Source organism: Nanorana parkeri, unplaced genomic scaffold, assembly GCF_000935625.1.
Source record: "Nanorana parkeri isolate BGI_ZX_2015 unplaced genomic scaffold, ASM93562v1 scaffold64, whole genome shotgun sequence".
In the NCBI taxonomy this organism is placed as follows: domain Eukaryota; kingdom Metazoa; phylum Chordata; class Amphibia; order Anura; family Dicroglossidae; genus Nanorana; species Nanorana parkeri.
Genome location: NW_017306332.1, coordinates 2,732,253 through 2,749,582, shown reverse-complemented (window position 1 = coordinate 2,749,582; position 17,330 = coordinate 2,732,253). Strand labels below are relative to the sequence as shown.

Below are 17,330 nucleotides of genomic sequence, written 5' to 3'. Positions count from 1 at the left end.
CAGGGGTAGGCAACCTTGGCGCTCCAGCTGTGCTGAAACTACAAATCCCATCATGCTTCTGCCTCTGGAAGTCATGCCTGTGGATTGCAATGCCTTATGGGATTTGTAGTTTCAGCACAGCTGGAGAGCCGAGGTTGCCTACCCCTGTCCTAGCCAATCAAGAGGTCGGGTGGCACCTCATGACCCGCCTCCCTGATTAGCTAGGAAGCTGGCTTCACTTGTTGCTAGGCAGCCAGGCTTCCTGACCAATAGGGAAGCCGGGAGGCAGGACATTATGTGCTGCCCATGAGAGAGAGCTAAAAATTACACAAAGTTAACAAATACAAAGAGTTAAGGCCTTCGATGGATTAATAAGCTTGTACATATTGTGCACTCATACTTGCAAAGCTTTCACCTCTCGTGTATTTCATTAAAGCATTACTGAGTAAATATGGTTACTTCATAAAGATTAGGTACCATTTTTTAGCAATTAAATCATGAGGAGTGCCTGAGTCACAGTGAAAAATGGTAGCAGCAGCTCCAGCACTTATTGCACTTGATGTTCTTCAGAAGTAATCATGATGCTATTAATAGCCAATAAGTAAGTCCGCCACTTAAACTTATCACCTACTGTGCAGAAAACTCTCTTCATTTAGAAGGCAAAAAAAAAAAATCCTTGATATATCCATTTTGAGAATTCTGCTTGCGAGTAAGCCATAAACAGCAATAAAAATCTGTTCTTTAATCTGCAGAAGAACTTTGAAAAAAAAAAACTGCAAGATTTTGTAAACATAGAGTGGTCATCTATTTGAATCTTCAATAATTTCAACATATCATCCATGTATCATAAATCATAAATGACATTGGCTAACAAGAGTTTAAGTGCAGGAACATGCAGTGTAATACATTTCCAGACAGTTAAAAATCACTATAATTTCATTCTAATGCATTATAGATTGCTTGTAATGTCATCCTGGCTGGGATGACCAGTTTCTAATTTTTAACAGCTGCTTAGCTTAGAAGTTAGTTAATGATTAAATATAAACTGCCTGAATTATTCGAATGATGTGTCAGCTTCCAGGTCAGTGCGATAAGGAGGAAATAACATTTCAGCTATCGGTCTTCATGTGTCCTAATCAAAACATATTCATTTGCCATTTAGATAGCAGGTCTCAATTAACCCATTTATACATAGCTCCTATACTGGGCAAAACTTCTCATTCCATGCCACTTAAAGGAGAACTGACAAACTAGAAACTGCATTTTAAATGGGACCGTCCTAGTAGAACCTGGACCACAAGGACAATGTTTTTAAGTTCCAAAATTGATGTTATCTGGAGGAGTCATAGAATGCACATAGTTGCCACACTTTTCCTGTTCCCTCCGGAAGAAAATAGGTCTCAGATTAATTGAAGAAGAAAAACAGAGAGCTGTGTAATGAGACAACTGAACATTTGACTTGACGGGATCACCTTTCCAGATTGTGTTTGGGCCTACTTGCACCTATGCAGACATGTTGCCAGGAACATAGTAACACACACATGGGTGTTAACTGCCCCTTATAGTGCTTTTAAAGGAAAACTGTAAACGGCAGTGCATAAAATGCCTCCAAAGGATAGATCTCAAACTTATTCTGGATATTTAATTTGTCTTAAATTTCAGAAAATGCACCAAAAGAAGTAAGATTTCCATGCTTCCATGCAGGAAGAGACTTTTTGTTAGATCAGAAAGAGGATGAAGCCAAGAACTCTGGACTGAGAACATACAGGAACATGTTATGGGTCAGTCAGCTCACCACCGTCCATGCCTAACTCAATTATCTATTTTACGTGGACTTCCTGTTGTCTTTTGGGATCACTGAACAGCAAATCATCAGATGAACACAGAAAAGTGGGCACAATCAAACTGTTGACTGCACAATGGAAATACAGATATACTAACCTCCAGTCCCTTCACAAGCCTGTTGGCTAGCTCTATGGTGGTGTTAGTGCGATTTACTTCCTCCTGACATCGGACCTTCTCACCAGTTGCTTTTTCAAATGACTGAGTCAGTCTCTTCAAGTTGTTGTCAAGATCCTAATGTTAAAGAAAACAATTTATCATTATCATTTATTAGAATTTTTCTCTGATTTCTACACTCCTGTACCACATGAAAAGTAGAGGAATAAAGATTTAATCAGGCCATATTACAAAAACAAGCTTCAGCTATGCTGACATTCTTTGTGGTTGGTATATGAATATTACAGCGTGTTCATGCAATGTTAGACAGGGTATAGGCATGTGATGGGGTGTACAGTACATGCGTAGGCATCAATGTTCATTTTGTCCAAGTGCACATACAGTATCTATACACTGAGGAGAAACATCTAGTGACAGACAGCCTTATACTGCGGGGCACACCAGATGATAGCATTATCCTGGAAGTACCACTTAATGATGGCCTAATATTGGACGGCCCTTTACAAAGAAATGCTTTTTTTTAAATCTGAGGACCAAGGTTGGAGGTGTCCACTTTGATCTCACACTTTGATGTACTCCTAGGCATTATTATCATCAATGAATCAGGTCAGCTTCCAGAGCAGTTGACAGCCATCCAACATCTAAAGCTCCCCATACACTTCAAGGACACCTGTACCAAGAGACATAAGTAGGTTGCCACTGCTGGCCTCCTTTTAACATGCTGGATGACTGGCTGCTATGTACATCAAATGTGTTTAATGCTTCTCTGAGTCTCAGAAGGAGTGGCGGTCAGGAGTTGGCCTGTCTTTGGGGAACAATAGTAATCAAACAGGGACCTGTCTTTTTCAAGCCTATCCCCCACAGAATGGTCAGTTGGAGCTGTTCGAATGTACCACAGAAATAATATATTCATTCCATCTGTTCAAAAAGGGAAATTTAACTTATGTCTATAGGTAACCTAAGTGCACCACCAACCATAGGCATGCGCACAGGGTGTACCGGGTGTGCCTGGTCACACCCTATTCACCCTGAACGCAACACCAAAGCCACAGGCGATCTACCTTTTGGACCTTTGTGATGGAACGTGTCAGCAGGACTAGATAGTTGATGAGAAAGAAGGCGAGTTAGAAGGAGCAGTGTGCACATCAAAATTTTTAGCTATTCATTACTATTTGCTATTGTGTATTGTATATATTTGTACTTTATTACATAGGATACACTAATATGTGTTCATTAATAGTATTTTTACACTGGCAATGTTCGGTGTTATGGATCTGCATTGGCAGGTGTTTTACATATGTGATATCTGTCCTATTATTTTCAGATGCTTATACATCTGTGTCCATCTAGCACCCAGTGTTTTGTGGTGTCTCCTCTTGTGGTCCCCCCAGCACAGGGAGTGGTGATCACCTCCATTGCTTGGTTTCATTAATGTGGCATTGTATCACAGATCTGCTTACACTGCTCCAATGACATTATACATATATGAAGATGTTGTTATTTATATGTTTATTCAGGTTTTTTAAACCAATCCACTAGCATGGAGAATAGCATTGGTCATTCCCAGAGTGTGGTGCACATTACCTAGGTTTAGTGGGATTTATTGTGGATGTTCAGACATGAAAATCCCCCCTGGTTTTCAGGTTTGACTAGTCACATAATGCAATCATTCCTTTTTTTTAGTGTCCGTTTTAATTATCAGATCATTTTAATTGGCCAGAAAAGTCTCTGTGTGCCCTTTGATCCTGGTTTCTCCTGTTAGCTCCTGTTGGCTTTGTTAGGCTTTATCTCACAGATGTCAGAATACCCAGTCAATTTTTTCTCTCTCCTGGCTGTCTCTCCTCGCTCTCTCTCCTGACTGTTGCTCTTAGCTTGTCCTCCTGGCTGTCTCTCCTCGCTCTCCCTCTCTCCTGGCTGTCTTTTCTCGCTCTCTCTCTCTCTCTCTCTCTCCTGGCTGGTCTCTCCTGTATATTCTTCCCCCAAATTTGCCATGCAGTGCTAGAGTGTTTGGGTTTCTCTTGAAGAAAAGATGGCACTTGCCACTTCCATTCCTCACATAACAGCTGCAGTCCTCAGTGCCTGGGAAGCTGCAAGGGAGTGTGGCTGCAGCTTCCCATCTGATCAGGAAGCTGGGCAAGGGGATAGTTCACAGACGGGACCATCTGCCAGGCTCCCTGTCTTATTACTGCAACTCTGCTGGAAGAGGTAAGGAACAGTTAAGAGATGGGAATCCGGGATATATATATTTACTGCTTTTATTCTGTAGAAAATAGCAGTCCATTCTAATCAAATGTTTTAAAATATGTGCTAAGCTGAAGGTTTTTTATAAACACCCAATAAGTCTGTACCCCTAGAACCACTTTAGATTTGTATTCACTTAACCATGGATGAAATTCCCAAGTTACCAAATTTAAAGTTATCAGTAGCTCCTTTGAGGTCATCATTGGCTTGCGACAGTGCTCTGCGTTTGGGTTCCACATCACAAAAAACCTAAATAAATAGAAGAGAAAAGGTGAGTGCACAACTCAGGCAGGTAGTGCACTGTGACATCTCTTTCCGGCAAGTTTTCAGAGTATTATGTAGTTCTCCCCGTATGCTGCGATAGATACAAGCAGAGAATCAACACAGGGTCTAAACCCGTTCTGCCTGAAAATAAATCAGAATATATCTGTAGCATTGCTATTCAAAGAAATATGTCTGTTTTGGAGCCAGTCTTTAGATTGCATGAGATAGCTAAATAAGAGATGTGAGGGTTTTCTGAAAGTAAAAGGGAAACTGAAAATGGAAAAGAAAAAAAAAGGAAAAATGCAAGTAATGTCAATAGAAAAAAAAAAAAAGAATTCAAATGGAGAAGGTATGAAATAATAAGTACCTCATAGTATTTAACAATATTAATGACCCAGGCACAGAGACCAGCTGCAGCCAATGACTTTGTGCGAACTAAGTCAGGATTAAAAATTTCATTTTTCAGGTACTGCTCCTTCACCACCTTAAGGCAATTCTCGTGGATATGTTCCTTGTCGTAGTGTATTAAAGCTTGCAGAAAATCATCAACCTGCAATAATCACATGATAATAATAATAATTACATAAAATAACAAACCAATACAAATTCCTTTGATCAAAAGCTAGTTAAGGACAAAAACTCTCACATACTATATTTTTCTTAGTAGCTTTCCTCTTTGGAAGCAGTTGGGATTGATCTCCCTCATAACATAGTTGTGTTCCATTTTGAAAATTGCTGTATCTAGTCTTTCTTTAATGGATTCCCTCACTCATTATTAATCTGGCATTTTCATTGTATTGCAGGAGCCCCATTTTCTAATCATAACCCACAGTCACGAGATCATCAGCAGCTTCTTTTGTAACCTCTAAACACTGGTAGGGTGTTACTAGCAAGCGACACCCAAATCACATCCTGGAGATGTTAACTCTGGCCGCTTTCCTATGATCCCTCACAGCAACCCTAAGTTGTGGGCAGCGCCATTGGCATTGATATTAAGCAGACACTGTCATCTGCCCCATTTATGGGTGGACATGAAGTGCTGTGAGGAGTGCACAGACATTCCAGCACTGACATTAGGCACCACTCTCTACTGAAACCCATGTAAAAAATATATTTTAAAAATGCTTTAGTTCATCAAAAACCAACTGCTTGTCTACATGCTCTCTAGTAGTATAAAGAATGGGCATATACTGGCTTTTGTTGTTAAATAAAAAGTTAGGATGATTATATACATGGTGAATTCTGCAAGCAATTTGACTGAACTATGTAAAAAGATACATAAAATACATGAGCACTTGTCCGCGGAGTTCTGCTCAGTCTGCGCCAATGCTTTAAAATTATTTTATCAGTGGTAGCCATGCTGTGCCTGTGCCCCCACCAATGTGTTGTGTGGACTATAACATATGAGTGCATGGATACAGATTTTAGAGGTATGGGCAACCCAATAACCCAAAGCTTTTTTTATTTAATAGGAGGGCTTCTTTGTTTTCTGAACTCATGGAAATTGTAACCAGTAAAGATGGAAATAGTGCTTATTGGAGATATTTTTCAAAGAACCACTAAAATGTATCCAAAACCTTTCTTTTTCATTGTTTTGTTTTATACTGAATAGAAAGGGGCAGAACCTGTAACAGGTTTTTATTGTTGTGTCCTTGTTTGGGATATTTTCCCTTACTTCCTGCCTCAATGGCCACTGTCACCAGTACAAGAAGTGGGGAAATCACCCCAACTAAGACAGTTCCAACAATACAAACCTAACAAAATCTCCAATTCTTCTATACCTAATGCCTTGAGTTTCTCTTTAGAAGAATCACTATGAACCACTACAAAGAGCTATGAATAACATTACCTACCACTCCAAAAAGGGAGTTACATGACAGCTTGTATCTTTGCTGGGCAGTCTATTGCCCCACATTAGCTGCACCAGTAATGCTGAATTTGTAAAATGTTGGACCCTTTAATGACAAAAGGTAAAACAAACCTTAATGACTGAACCCAGTTTTACAACTTTGGCATGTATTAGTAAAACTGTACATGTCTTTGCAGCTAGTGTATCCAGATGACCTATAACTTTATTTCAGGACAAATCAGGCCTTCATTTGATGGTAAATGTTAATGAATATCCCCAGGATTATTATTATTATTATCATTATAATAATAATTAAAGGAAAACTGCCCAAAATAGTAAAAAAGTATAATTCTTGAACATTTATATGTCTTGCCATGACCATGACCCACCACCAAAACATACCCCAACATTTCTTCTGCTTCTGATGTGCATTGGGATACCACATATACAGTATGTGCATTATTTGTTATATGTACCTGTAGCAGGGCCCAGAAACAATAGTGCACATTTTGATTTTTAGCGGCACAGACTAAATGTACATAAAATACATTGACACTAACACTGGTGATAAATCTAATACTAACCTAGAATAAGCCTTCATTTTTTTTAACAGACTTTTTTTTTTTAACTGGAAAGTCTCCCCATAGATGTGATATATCTTATTCTCCCGAAAGAGGAGGAAAGAGATACAGGGGAGGATCTTCTTACTAGTGATTACTGTGATTACAATTGGGAATCAGTACTACCAGCTCCCGAATGTTGCTCAGAGACCAAGAGATGTGCTGACAACAATTGAGTGCATCCCCATCACAGAAACATGCCAAATATATGCAGCATGACTGTGTTAATTTAGTCGACTAAAATGTTTTGTCATAGTTTTCGTCATCTGCATGTTTTCACTGATGAAAACTAAAAAAACAGCAACTGGAACTTTTCTTATATTGGATTGCTGGTCAAGGAGTCCGTCAAGTTTCAAACTATCGTACCTCACAATAATTTGATTTTACATTTCATCTGTCCTTATATCTACCTGAAACCTTTCCATGTTTATGCTTGAATGGCCTTTAAACTGCATTTACCAACATGTGATCTGTGCTTTGTGACCCTTTTAAGAATTTTCTTTGCATAAAACCTGTTGCAGAAATAACAAGTTACCTATTCTGTTAAAGCTGTAAAAGACTTGGATAGGAAGTGTTTAGGATGATGGTGCCCAGATCTTTATTCACCCATTGTATTGTGACAGGCCTTAGCCAAACTAGGTACCTGAGAGAAAGGATTAAAAGTATACAGGCCTAATGTCGCCCCACATCTACTGCTCGATATACTTCCTGGGGCAAGGATTTGGCCCTTTTTATGGGTTACTTGTACCATGCACAGTATGTGCCCCTTCAATCAGTCAGGTGTGTAGTGAGAGTACAATGCCAGGTCCTACTAAGACTCATGATGGGCAGATGTTGGCCTGCCCTTCATTCTTGGAGAGACATCTGCCCTGTCTTTGGCCAGCTTTAGTAATAATAAAATAAATATGACAAAAACATGGCAAACACGCACAACGTTTTAAGGTTACGTTATAGCAATGTTATAGTAAGTCTGTGTTGCAATGTTTAGTAAAAAAAAAATTTAAATCTCAGTCCATCAGATTGATTATCATGGTGAACACATTACCTTCCCCATGAATGCCTTACAAGTCTTCCAGCTTCTGTCTTTGGGCACTCTTCCGCGGGGGGCGAGCAGCACCATCACAGCGGCAGTAACGTTAATAACGGCATTTGTTGGATTTGGGAATGTTTTCAGCTCAGTAAGGTTTATCTAAATGGTGGGAAGACAAGAGTAGCAATATTATGGATTGCTTGCCCAAAAATCATACTTGATGTTCACTTCTTCTGCATAATCAGCAGAATTATGCATAAGCAAAATCAGCATAAGGTGGTATGTAATGACGTTCGCATTAACATCCAGAAGAATGCATAATCTTTTCAATGTATTTTTCATATAGTGTATGTATATAAAAGAGATAAGATTTATGTAAATCTGATCAGTGTGTGTTAATGTTATACAATTCTTCTTTATGTATAATTTCTGATTGTATATGCACATGGAGGCAGCCATATTTTCTAAACCCAAAAACAAGAATGTAATATTGCGGCTTATCTGTCATTAGATGTGGTGGCACCAAGTAAGGCAGCCATGCTTGAGTACAGCCTGTGTGACAGCTTTGGTTGCCTCTAAAAATACAATGGAGAAATAAAAAATTAAGGGTCAGGAAGTGTTAGTCACATAATTACCAGGTGAAAATAAAGGAATAAATCCTAAAAAAAGGGAACTATTCCAGCCACCACCTTTGTTACACTGCAGTGTATTTCATTGTGTTTTTGGGTTTAGGTAAACTTTAAATATGCAGGTACCTGTTCTTCGGTACTTCATAGAGCTTGTGCTTTACTGCACGTTTTCACAGAACTATCCACTGAAAATCAAGCACTCCAGCTGAATATTTTATGTTCTATATGCCAAAGAAATACAAAGCTGGTGAAACAGAGCCTTAGAACAGTCTTTATTTGCCAACGTGAAAGGTGGGCTTCTGATTTGAAGGGGGACTCTGATGTGAAGGGGAACCCCATTTTTTGTGTGTTTTTGCATGGGGTTACCCCTTAAAATCAATACCAGGCCCGTATCAGTGATCTGTATCTGGTATTGATTTTGGAGGGGGTCACATGTAATTTTTTACATTTTGGACTGGGGTTCCTCGAGATTTTGCATCATTTAAAGGGTACAGTGTACTGCCTTAGGACAATAATATGCATTTCACAATTAAGTTGACATATGCACACAAGTGATGAAGCATACTTCAAATGCAGAAAAGCAGACCCCATTTACTCAAGCCCAAGTGGCTGCTCTAAATTGCCCTATAGTCCTAGTACTCATTTCTGAAAGTGTAACAATCCTGGACCTTTGTGGTTTGAAGCCATTTAGAAGCCTGAGTCAATGTTTGGGAAAATAGCTTAGAGAAAAATGCAGTCAGTAGGCACAATCCATCCATCAAACACTGCTCCCATCACCAGGTTCAGTAAAGAGTGTAAAGTGTGACCTCCAAAGTCAAGCTATACATTAGAAGGAAAAGCTATTGTTCAAGAAAGACCATCCTGGTAAATGTAGGGGATCTGATGTTACTCACAGACATAAAGATTACCACCTAGCCTGTCCAACATCATGTGGATTTTAGGTCTATGCACATTTAGCCTTGAACGGTAATGTTGGTCTAATTTGATGTGGTTATATTTACAGTACAAATTACATATTTTCCCATCTGAACCTGCTCATGTATAGACATACAAATCTAAAAAAAAAAAAAAAAGTCATTTGCATTTTGGCATCAAAATGTATTACTTCTTTTTTTGCCAAGTATGTGGGACAGGAAATGCTCTATGAATGATGCCTCCCCGATGAGCAGAAGAAAAGAGAGCTCTGGTCATGGGAAGATACAATTGAATTCTTGTAAAACATCAGTTAGACATCTTTAAACCCCACACATTATCTTGTCAGGCGTTGTTAAATCACAGCTCCTACTGAGAGGCAAAGCGTGCTGTTTACTGCTAAAGCGCAAGTTATACCAGCCATAATGCTGACAATTATCTATTGTACTGAGTGGTAAATATTTTATGTGTTACATATATCTCATTTAATGCCCCACTTTTATGCCCTTAAAAACACGTCCAGAAAAATCTTCAAAATGCCTTATTATCCGCTCGTGTAATGAAAACTCATGAAATCATGTTTCTGTTTAACTAGCATAATTACTGGAAATGAGTCCTATACAAAGTTTCCACAGGCCAGCAATAGAAATCAGAATTGCAGTAGGAATGTCTACTCCACAGGATGATGGGAGGGGGATAAACAGAAGGCCTTATTGGGAGAGGTCAGAAGGATATGGTCTGTTTTGTTAGAGAAGGTCCAGAGAGTCCAGCATTGCAGCTCTGAAAAGAATGTTGTTACCTTCTGCATGCTATGTGGCCATATGGCACAACGAAGGTGAATAGATCACAGGAATATATGTATCCCTTTGTAAAGACATACAAAATATTGTCTATTTACTTTATAGTACAGAGAATGCAGAGCTGGGCACAGAACTGGAGGCTTGCATGGGTCTTATTCAAATACGGTACTTGAATATAACTCAAATGTAAAACCTGCTGTAGATACCCCTCATAAAAAAACATCAGCCACAGTTTTGAAGTTAAAATGAACTGGTTATCTGTATCACATTTAGGCCAACAATCCACACTGAGTATTTTTCAGAAATCTGGGGATACCAAAACCAATACAGTTCTCTACCAGTTCTTAAGAAGCCAGGGGGTGCATCGGCATTGTGTCTTGATTCTAAATAATAATGAATGAATATCTTATTTAGAGCCAAATATTGTGCAATTACTTACCTTGTTAAGAGTATCAAGAGCTGTTGTGGCAGCAACTAATGCTGGTTCAGCTTTCATTAGATCATCCTCACAGTCTTTCTGTTTCACAGACACTTCTAATTGTATCGACGCAACCTAAAAGTCAAACAGTATTCGTTCACTCTGCATCATTGATTGCTATTGCCAACCTGTATCATGTAAATAGCACTAGCAACCCAGAACTCCCCATGGTCTTCTAAGTCACCCACTGAGGGCTAAAATTACATCTGAAAATAGTATCCTATGTAGCAAAGTATGTTAAAGGGAAATAGAAAGGATTTAGGTCATGGTAATTTATTTTATAATAATAATAAATAATAACATACGTTTATAAAGGTTAAAAGTTTTAGAGTTTACAAGTTTATCACCTATTTTATATCATTTAAAAAATTTTTTATTTTACAAACAAACATTTAAAATGAAACTCAAGCAAAAACTTTAATAGACTCTGTAACAGTTAAATACCTTATTAACGTGTTATTGTTGCTTGCATTTTAGCTAGACATATTCCTCCTATTGTCTCAGTGCTGGTGGTCAGTAGGACAGGAAGTAAGGGATCTGGATAGCAGTAAAATCTGATAGAAGTTCTAACCTTTCCCAACTCTATCCAAAACTAAAAAAAATCTTTGGCCAGAGTAAGAGTAATGCCATTTTTTCAGTTTTTGGATAGAGTCAGAACTTCTTTCAGATTTGATATATTTCCCAGTTGAAGAATTTTCCTCTCACTTCCTGTTCTGACTCCTATCATCTGCACAAGAAGTGAGGGAAAAGACCACAATAAATACATGAATTGTTGAATTGGAGAGATTTTCCATACTTACTAAGCCTCCTGATCTGTGGCTAAGATTAAGTAAAATGTACCTGTGCCCAGACTAATGAAATGGTGCAATTACATGCGGCTAGGGACAGATGTGTGCCAATGGATGCAGACAGTTCGTGTTCAAGGGGGGCACATCTGTAGGTAAGTGTTTCATAAGTGATTATATTCAAACAGCTGTGGAGGGCCATGGACAGTGTCAGTCTGTCATTGATTTGTACAAACTCCCTATCTGGGGCTGATCAGATACACCTGGACATACAGAAATACGCTGATCAGGGGGGTGTACGGCCCTAATTAGCTTTGTGTATTCACATTAAAAGGCTGACAGACTATCAAGATTCTGGTGCAGTCAAAAGCAATAGCAAAAAAAGTTTTCTTTGCCTTTGTGAAATTTGAAGTCAATTTTCTCCACAATACCTATAGCCACAGGTGAGTGAGGTATTGTTTTAAAGTGCTTGTACTGTATGTTCAGAATGTACAAATATTTTAGTGAGCATGGTCTGGGCACAGGTTTACTTCAAGTATTGAGGCCACAGGTTCAGCATGCCAAAGAGAAGCTGGGCAGCAAAGACAGCCCTCATATTGATCTCGGGTTAAAGGAGAACTATGAGATGAGTGATTTCCACTCACCTCATAGTTCTAGCCGACCTGTGACAATGAGACTGTCACAGGTCGGCTCAGTAGATCGGGAGGTGAGCGAACACATACCAGGTTCGCTCACCTCTCGATCCTGTCATGGCTCTCTGCTGTGACAAGGGGAGGGGCTGGATTCCCCTCTCCCCGCTCCGATCTGCCAGCGCTGACTGGCGAATGGACGGGGGAGGGGGCGGGTACAGCTGGCGCTGCCTCAAGATAGGCAGAGCCAGCTGTCACTCACGCAGCTGGGCGGATCCCGTCATCTACGTCGGGATCCACTCCGGCTGCGGAATCTCAGTATACCGCGAGCTGTAGCTCGCGGTATACTGAGCTTAGGGTAACGGGAGGACGCTAGTTTGTGTCCTCCTGTTACCCTAAGGAGAACTATGGGGAAAAACACTGACCCCATAGTTCTCCTTTAAGCATGAAATTAAGCTGTCATACTGGGAAAACTGAAATAAATAAAAAATTCTAGACTTTTTATAGTGTGTCTAATTTCTTCTGAACACTGCTAAAAAGTAATGCAAGTTTTCCTGTACATGGCAGATGCTGTTAGAGAAGAGGCTCAGGTACGTCTTTGATGAGGACTAGGAAAACTCTCCAGTTTGAATAGAAATGTTTGATCATTTAGCAAAATAAAATGAATGTAGTTATAACTGTGCATCTAAGGCATAATAGCAGAGACACACACTGGAACAAGCTATTTATTGTCCTTTCAAATCACAGTAAGAGCTAAAAGGTGAGAAAATGCAAGGGAAGGTCGAGTTGTAATCATGTTGGAAAAATACCGTTCCTGGCTCGGTGATCACAATTCTTCACACACCTTGTTACCTGGACAGAGAGGCTTGTTGAAAATGGTTTGCCAACAAAAGATGTACTTGGTGCTAAATGTTACTCAGCAGCAGAAAATGACTACGTTACACTGACCTTTTGCTCCTCGGCATCGGCAATGGTTTTTTCCTGACTCACTTTCTCTGTCTGAAGTCCTATTTTAGCAATAAGCGCTTCAGCATCCTGATTTCTCTGTTTCAGTTCTGCCTCTTGAGAGGCAAGTTTGGCTTTTAGGTCTTCTACCTGGAGAAAAAAAAAACACAGCCTTATATTTAGAATTTCTTAGTAAACCAGTGCATTAATCTGCTTATTAACTGGATTCTTTATTGATGTCAACTTCACAAAAGATGTACAGTAAATAAGAAAAGCCCTCTGTGTACATTGTATAAATTGTTTACTTTAAGGCCCAACCTTTTTTACTGCTATGTTCTTAGAACACTCCTTAAAACATCAATTGCTTAGAAGGGGTATGTATGTACTCATACATGTATGAGTGCATACATTTCTCAAAATCTTATTAACAGAACTGCATCCAATGAGACCCCTGAACCCAAGGTTAATCCCTCTGACACTTTCTCTGGAGACTGCAAGCAATATAGAGAATTAATTAATGCATGCAAACTGATGTTTGACTTGAGACTGAGAACTTATCCCATCTCCGACTTCACTTAGCCACTTTGAATTCCTTGGCACTATCCCCTCCGCAGTTGTAATCCATATCAGGTAATGCTATATCAGTTCAGATAGTGACATGGAAACACGCCAGGTCTTTAGATTGGCAGAAGAAGCAGAAATTATGGTTTCAATATTTATACTGTAAAGGCTTAGCTGCTCAATTCGAACTTCTATCAGTGTGAAACCTTGCAAACTGCGCCAGTTTTCCACACCCCAATTCCCACTGCAGGTGTGTGATATGACATCATGCAGAGCCACAAGGAAATACAGGATATATGAATTTACAATTGGGTCTCATCTTATTAGCTTAATTGCCTTTATCTTATGTATACACAAGCTGCCTCTCCCAACATTAAACTATCTGTGGGTAGATAAGGAGGAGGGTTGGGGACATTTAGGGTCTAAAGTCATGTATAAAAGAATAAAGACACAAGTAAAGGGCATAATGGCAAGACGTTGGACATTAGAAACAAAAGATACAGAAATCCTGCCTACGCCACTGATTAAGATCATATTTTGGGTTGCCTCCACTTGCCTGAAAGCGTCTTATGGTATACACTGAGTGGCCAGATTATTATGACCACCTGACGTTTGTAGGCAAATTAGCTATAATTAGCTATAATTTTGCGCTGAAGTTGCTAGAGGGCCAGACCATTATAAATAGGGAAGCAGATTGTTTACCACGACAGTAGAAGTGATTTGTTTCTGAAGATATGGGTAAACAACACGATTTAACAGCCTTTGAACGTGGGATGGTTGTTGGCGCTCAAGCCATGGAGCGAGTATCAGCAAAACAGCAGAATTCGTTAAATGTTCAAGAGCTGTTTTAAAGTGTTGTTAAAGTGTTTAAAGGCTGGACTGTCAGCCGAAAATCTGGGTCTGAACATGCGAATTGTGGCCGTCAGCGACTAGTCAATGTTAGGGCAGAACGGAGAGTGGCAAGACTGGTACAAGATAACAGAAGGGCAACAGTGCAGTGTCAGATTCCTCGCATCACCTTTCAACATCTCGAGGCGGCCCAACTAAGTCATCTTGTGGAGTCATCTCGTGGCCCAACGAAGTACTGATGGGGTGGTCATAATTAGGCAAGTTTGGCTTTTAGGTCTTCTACCTGGAGAAAAAAAAAACACAGCCTTATATTTAGAATTTCTTAGTAAACCAGTGCATTAATCTGCTTATTAACTGGATTCTTTATTGATGTCAACTTCACAAAAGATGTACAGTAAATAAGAAAAGCCCTCTGTGTACATTGTATAAATTGTTTACTTTAAGGCCCAACCTTTTTTACTGCTATGTTCTTAGAACACTCCTTAAAACATCAATTGCTTAGAAGGGGTATGTATGTACTCATACATGTATGAGTGCATACATTTCTCAAAATCTTATTAACAGAACTGCATCCAATGAGACCCCTGAACCCAAGGTTAATCCCTCTGACACTTTCTCTGGAGACTGCAAGCAATATAGAGAATTAATTAATGCATGCAAACTGATGTTTGACTTGAGACTGAGAACTTATCCCATCTCCGACTTCACTTAGCCACTTTGAATTCCTTGGCACTATCCCCTCCGCAGTTGTAATCCATATCAGGTAATGCTATATCAGTTCAGATAGTGACATGGAAACACGCCAGGTCTTTAGATTGGCAGAAGAAGCAGAAATTATGGTTTCAATATTTATACTGTAAAGGCTTAGCTGCTCAATTCGAACTTCTATCAGTGTGAAACCTTGCAAACTGCGCCAGTTTTCCACACCCCAATTCCCACTGCAGGTGTGTGATATGACATCATGCAGAGCCACAAGGAAATACAGGATATATGAATTTACAATTGGGTCTCATCTTATTAGCTTAATTGCCTTTATCTTATGTATACACAAGCTGCCTCTCCCAACATTAAACTATCTGTGGGTAGATAAGGAGGAGGGTTGGGGACATTTAGGGTCTAAAGTCATGTATAAAAGAATAAAGACACAAGTAAAGGGCATAATGGCAAGACGTTGGACATTAGAAACAAAAGATACAGAAATCCTGCCTACGCCACTGATTAAGATCATATTTTGGGTTGCCTCCACTTGCCTGAAAGCGTCTTATGGTATACACTGAGTGGCCAGATTATTATGACCACCTGACGTTTGTAGGCAAATTAGCTATAATTAGCTATAATTTTGCGCTGAAGTTGCTAGAGGGCCAGACCATTATAAATAGGGAAGCAGATTGTTTACCACGACAGTAGAAGTGATTTGTTTCTGAAGATATGGGTAAACAACACGATTTAACAGCCTTTGAACGTGGGATGGTTGTTGGCGCTCAAGCCATGGAGCGAGTATCAGCAAAACAGCAGAATTCGTTAAATGTTCAAGAGCTGTTTTAAAGTGTTGTTAAAGTGTTTAAAGGCTGGACTGTCAGCCGAAAATCTGGGTCTGAACATGCGAATTGTGGCCGTCAGCGACTAGTCAATGTTAGGGCAGAACGGAGAGTGGCAAGACTGGTACAAGATAACAGAAGGGCAACAGTGCAGTGTCAGATTCCTCGCATCACCTTTCAACATCTCGAGGCGGCCCAACTAAGTCATCTTGTGGAGTCATCTCGTGGCCCAACGAAGTACTGATGGGGTGGTCATAATAATCTGGCCACATATGGTCCTGTCTCCACTGCATTAGTAGGGATGCACAGATACCAGTTCAGATACCAATGCCGGAATGTGGCATTTTCACGAGAATTACCGGGGCTCCAGCTGTGACAGGGCCCTGGTGCCCCACCACTGTCCTGAAATCATTAGTCTGTATTGTTTTAAAAATAGTGTCACATGACACTAAACAAAAATGTATCAGTAATTGGCATCTGTGAGTACTTGGACAAATATTGGTACTTGTACTTGGTCTGGAAAAAATTGTATCGGTGCATCTCTAGAATATATATATACATATATATATATATATACATACACACATACATATATGTATATATTATATATATTTATATACACATACATATACACACACACATACACAAGTCATACATTAAAGTCTAGTCTTGGAGCTGGAAAAATCTGAACATTTCGGATGTCAGGTAATGTATGTCCCCCCCACTTTGTTGCATGTGTAGTTAAAGGATTATATAGGATTGATGAAAGTTTACCTGAGATGCTGTAGTTTTCAGTTTCTGTAAACCATTCTCCAAATGCTCCATTTTTTGAGATAGCTCTTTCCTTTTCCTATCCAGGAGATTTTTGTATAAAGTTATCTGCTCCAAGAAACTTTTTGGCGTGGTATAATTATAACGTTTCTCGTTCTGATAATATTTTATACACATTTCATTGACACTAGTGTGTACATATGCCATAAACTTGCTGATTGACTCCTTGACGTTTGGCTGAAAAAAAAATGTATAAATAAGAAGGCTGAATCTAAATATTTTATAGTGTACAAGGGTTAAAAAGTGAAATCTCCTTCTACTATCTAAAACCCCCAAACATTACAAAGACTCAGCACAAACTGGCGGTCTTCGTTCTCCTGGCCACCAAACAAACCATAGCATGAGCATGGAAGAAACAGCCGATCACTTTTGCGGGGGTCAGACGTAGACTTGACTCATTCTTTATTAATGAAAAAACTATCCAGTGTCCT

General features: G+C 39.5%; 1 protein-coding gene across 1 annotated transcript in view; it reads right to left on the bottom strand.

Annotated features, from left to right (window-relative positions):
- DNAH11 (dynein axonemal heavy chain 11) overlaps positions 1 to 17,330 on the bottom strand; it is a 216,756-nt gene that overhangs the window by 41,018 nt on the left and 158,408 nt on the right. Inside the window, exons 57-63 of the mRNA XM_018576316.1 lie at positions 16,843 to 17,076; positions 13,124 to 13,270; positions 10,723 to 10,836; positions 7,958 to 8,101; positions 4,811 to 4,993; positions 4,321 to 4,428; positions 1,921 to 2,055 (exon numbers count right to left, since the gene is read on the bottom strand). Coding sequence (XP_018431818.1) covers positions 1,921 to 2,055; positions 4,321 to 4,428; positions 4,811 to 4,993; positions 7,958 to 8,101; positions 10,723 to 10,836; positions 13,124 to 13,270; positions 16,843 to 17,076 — 1,065 coding nt within the window. The remainder of the gene's footprint in view (positions 1 to 1,920; positions 2,056 to 4,320; positions 4,429 to 4,810; positions 4,994 to 7,957; positions 8,102 to 10,722; positions 10,837 to 13,123; positions 13,271 to 16,842; positions 17,077 to 17,330) is intronic.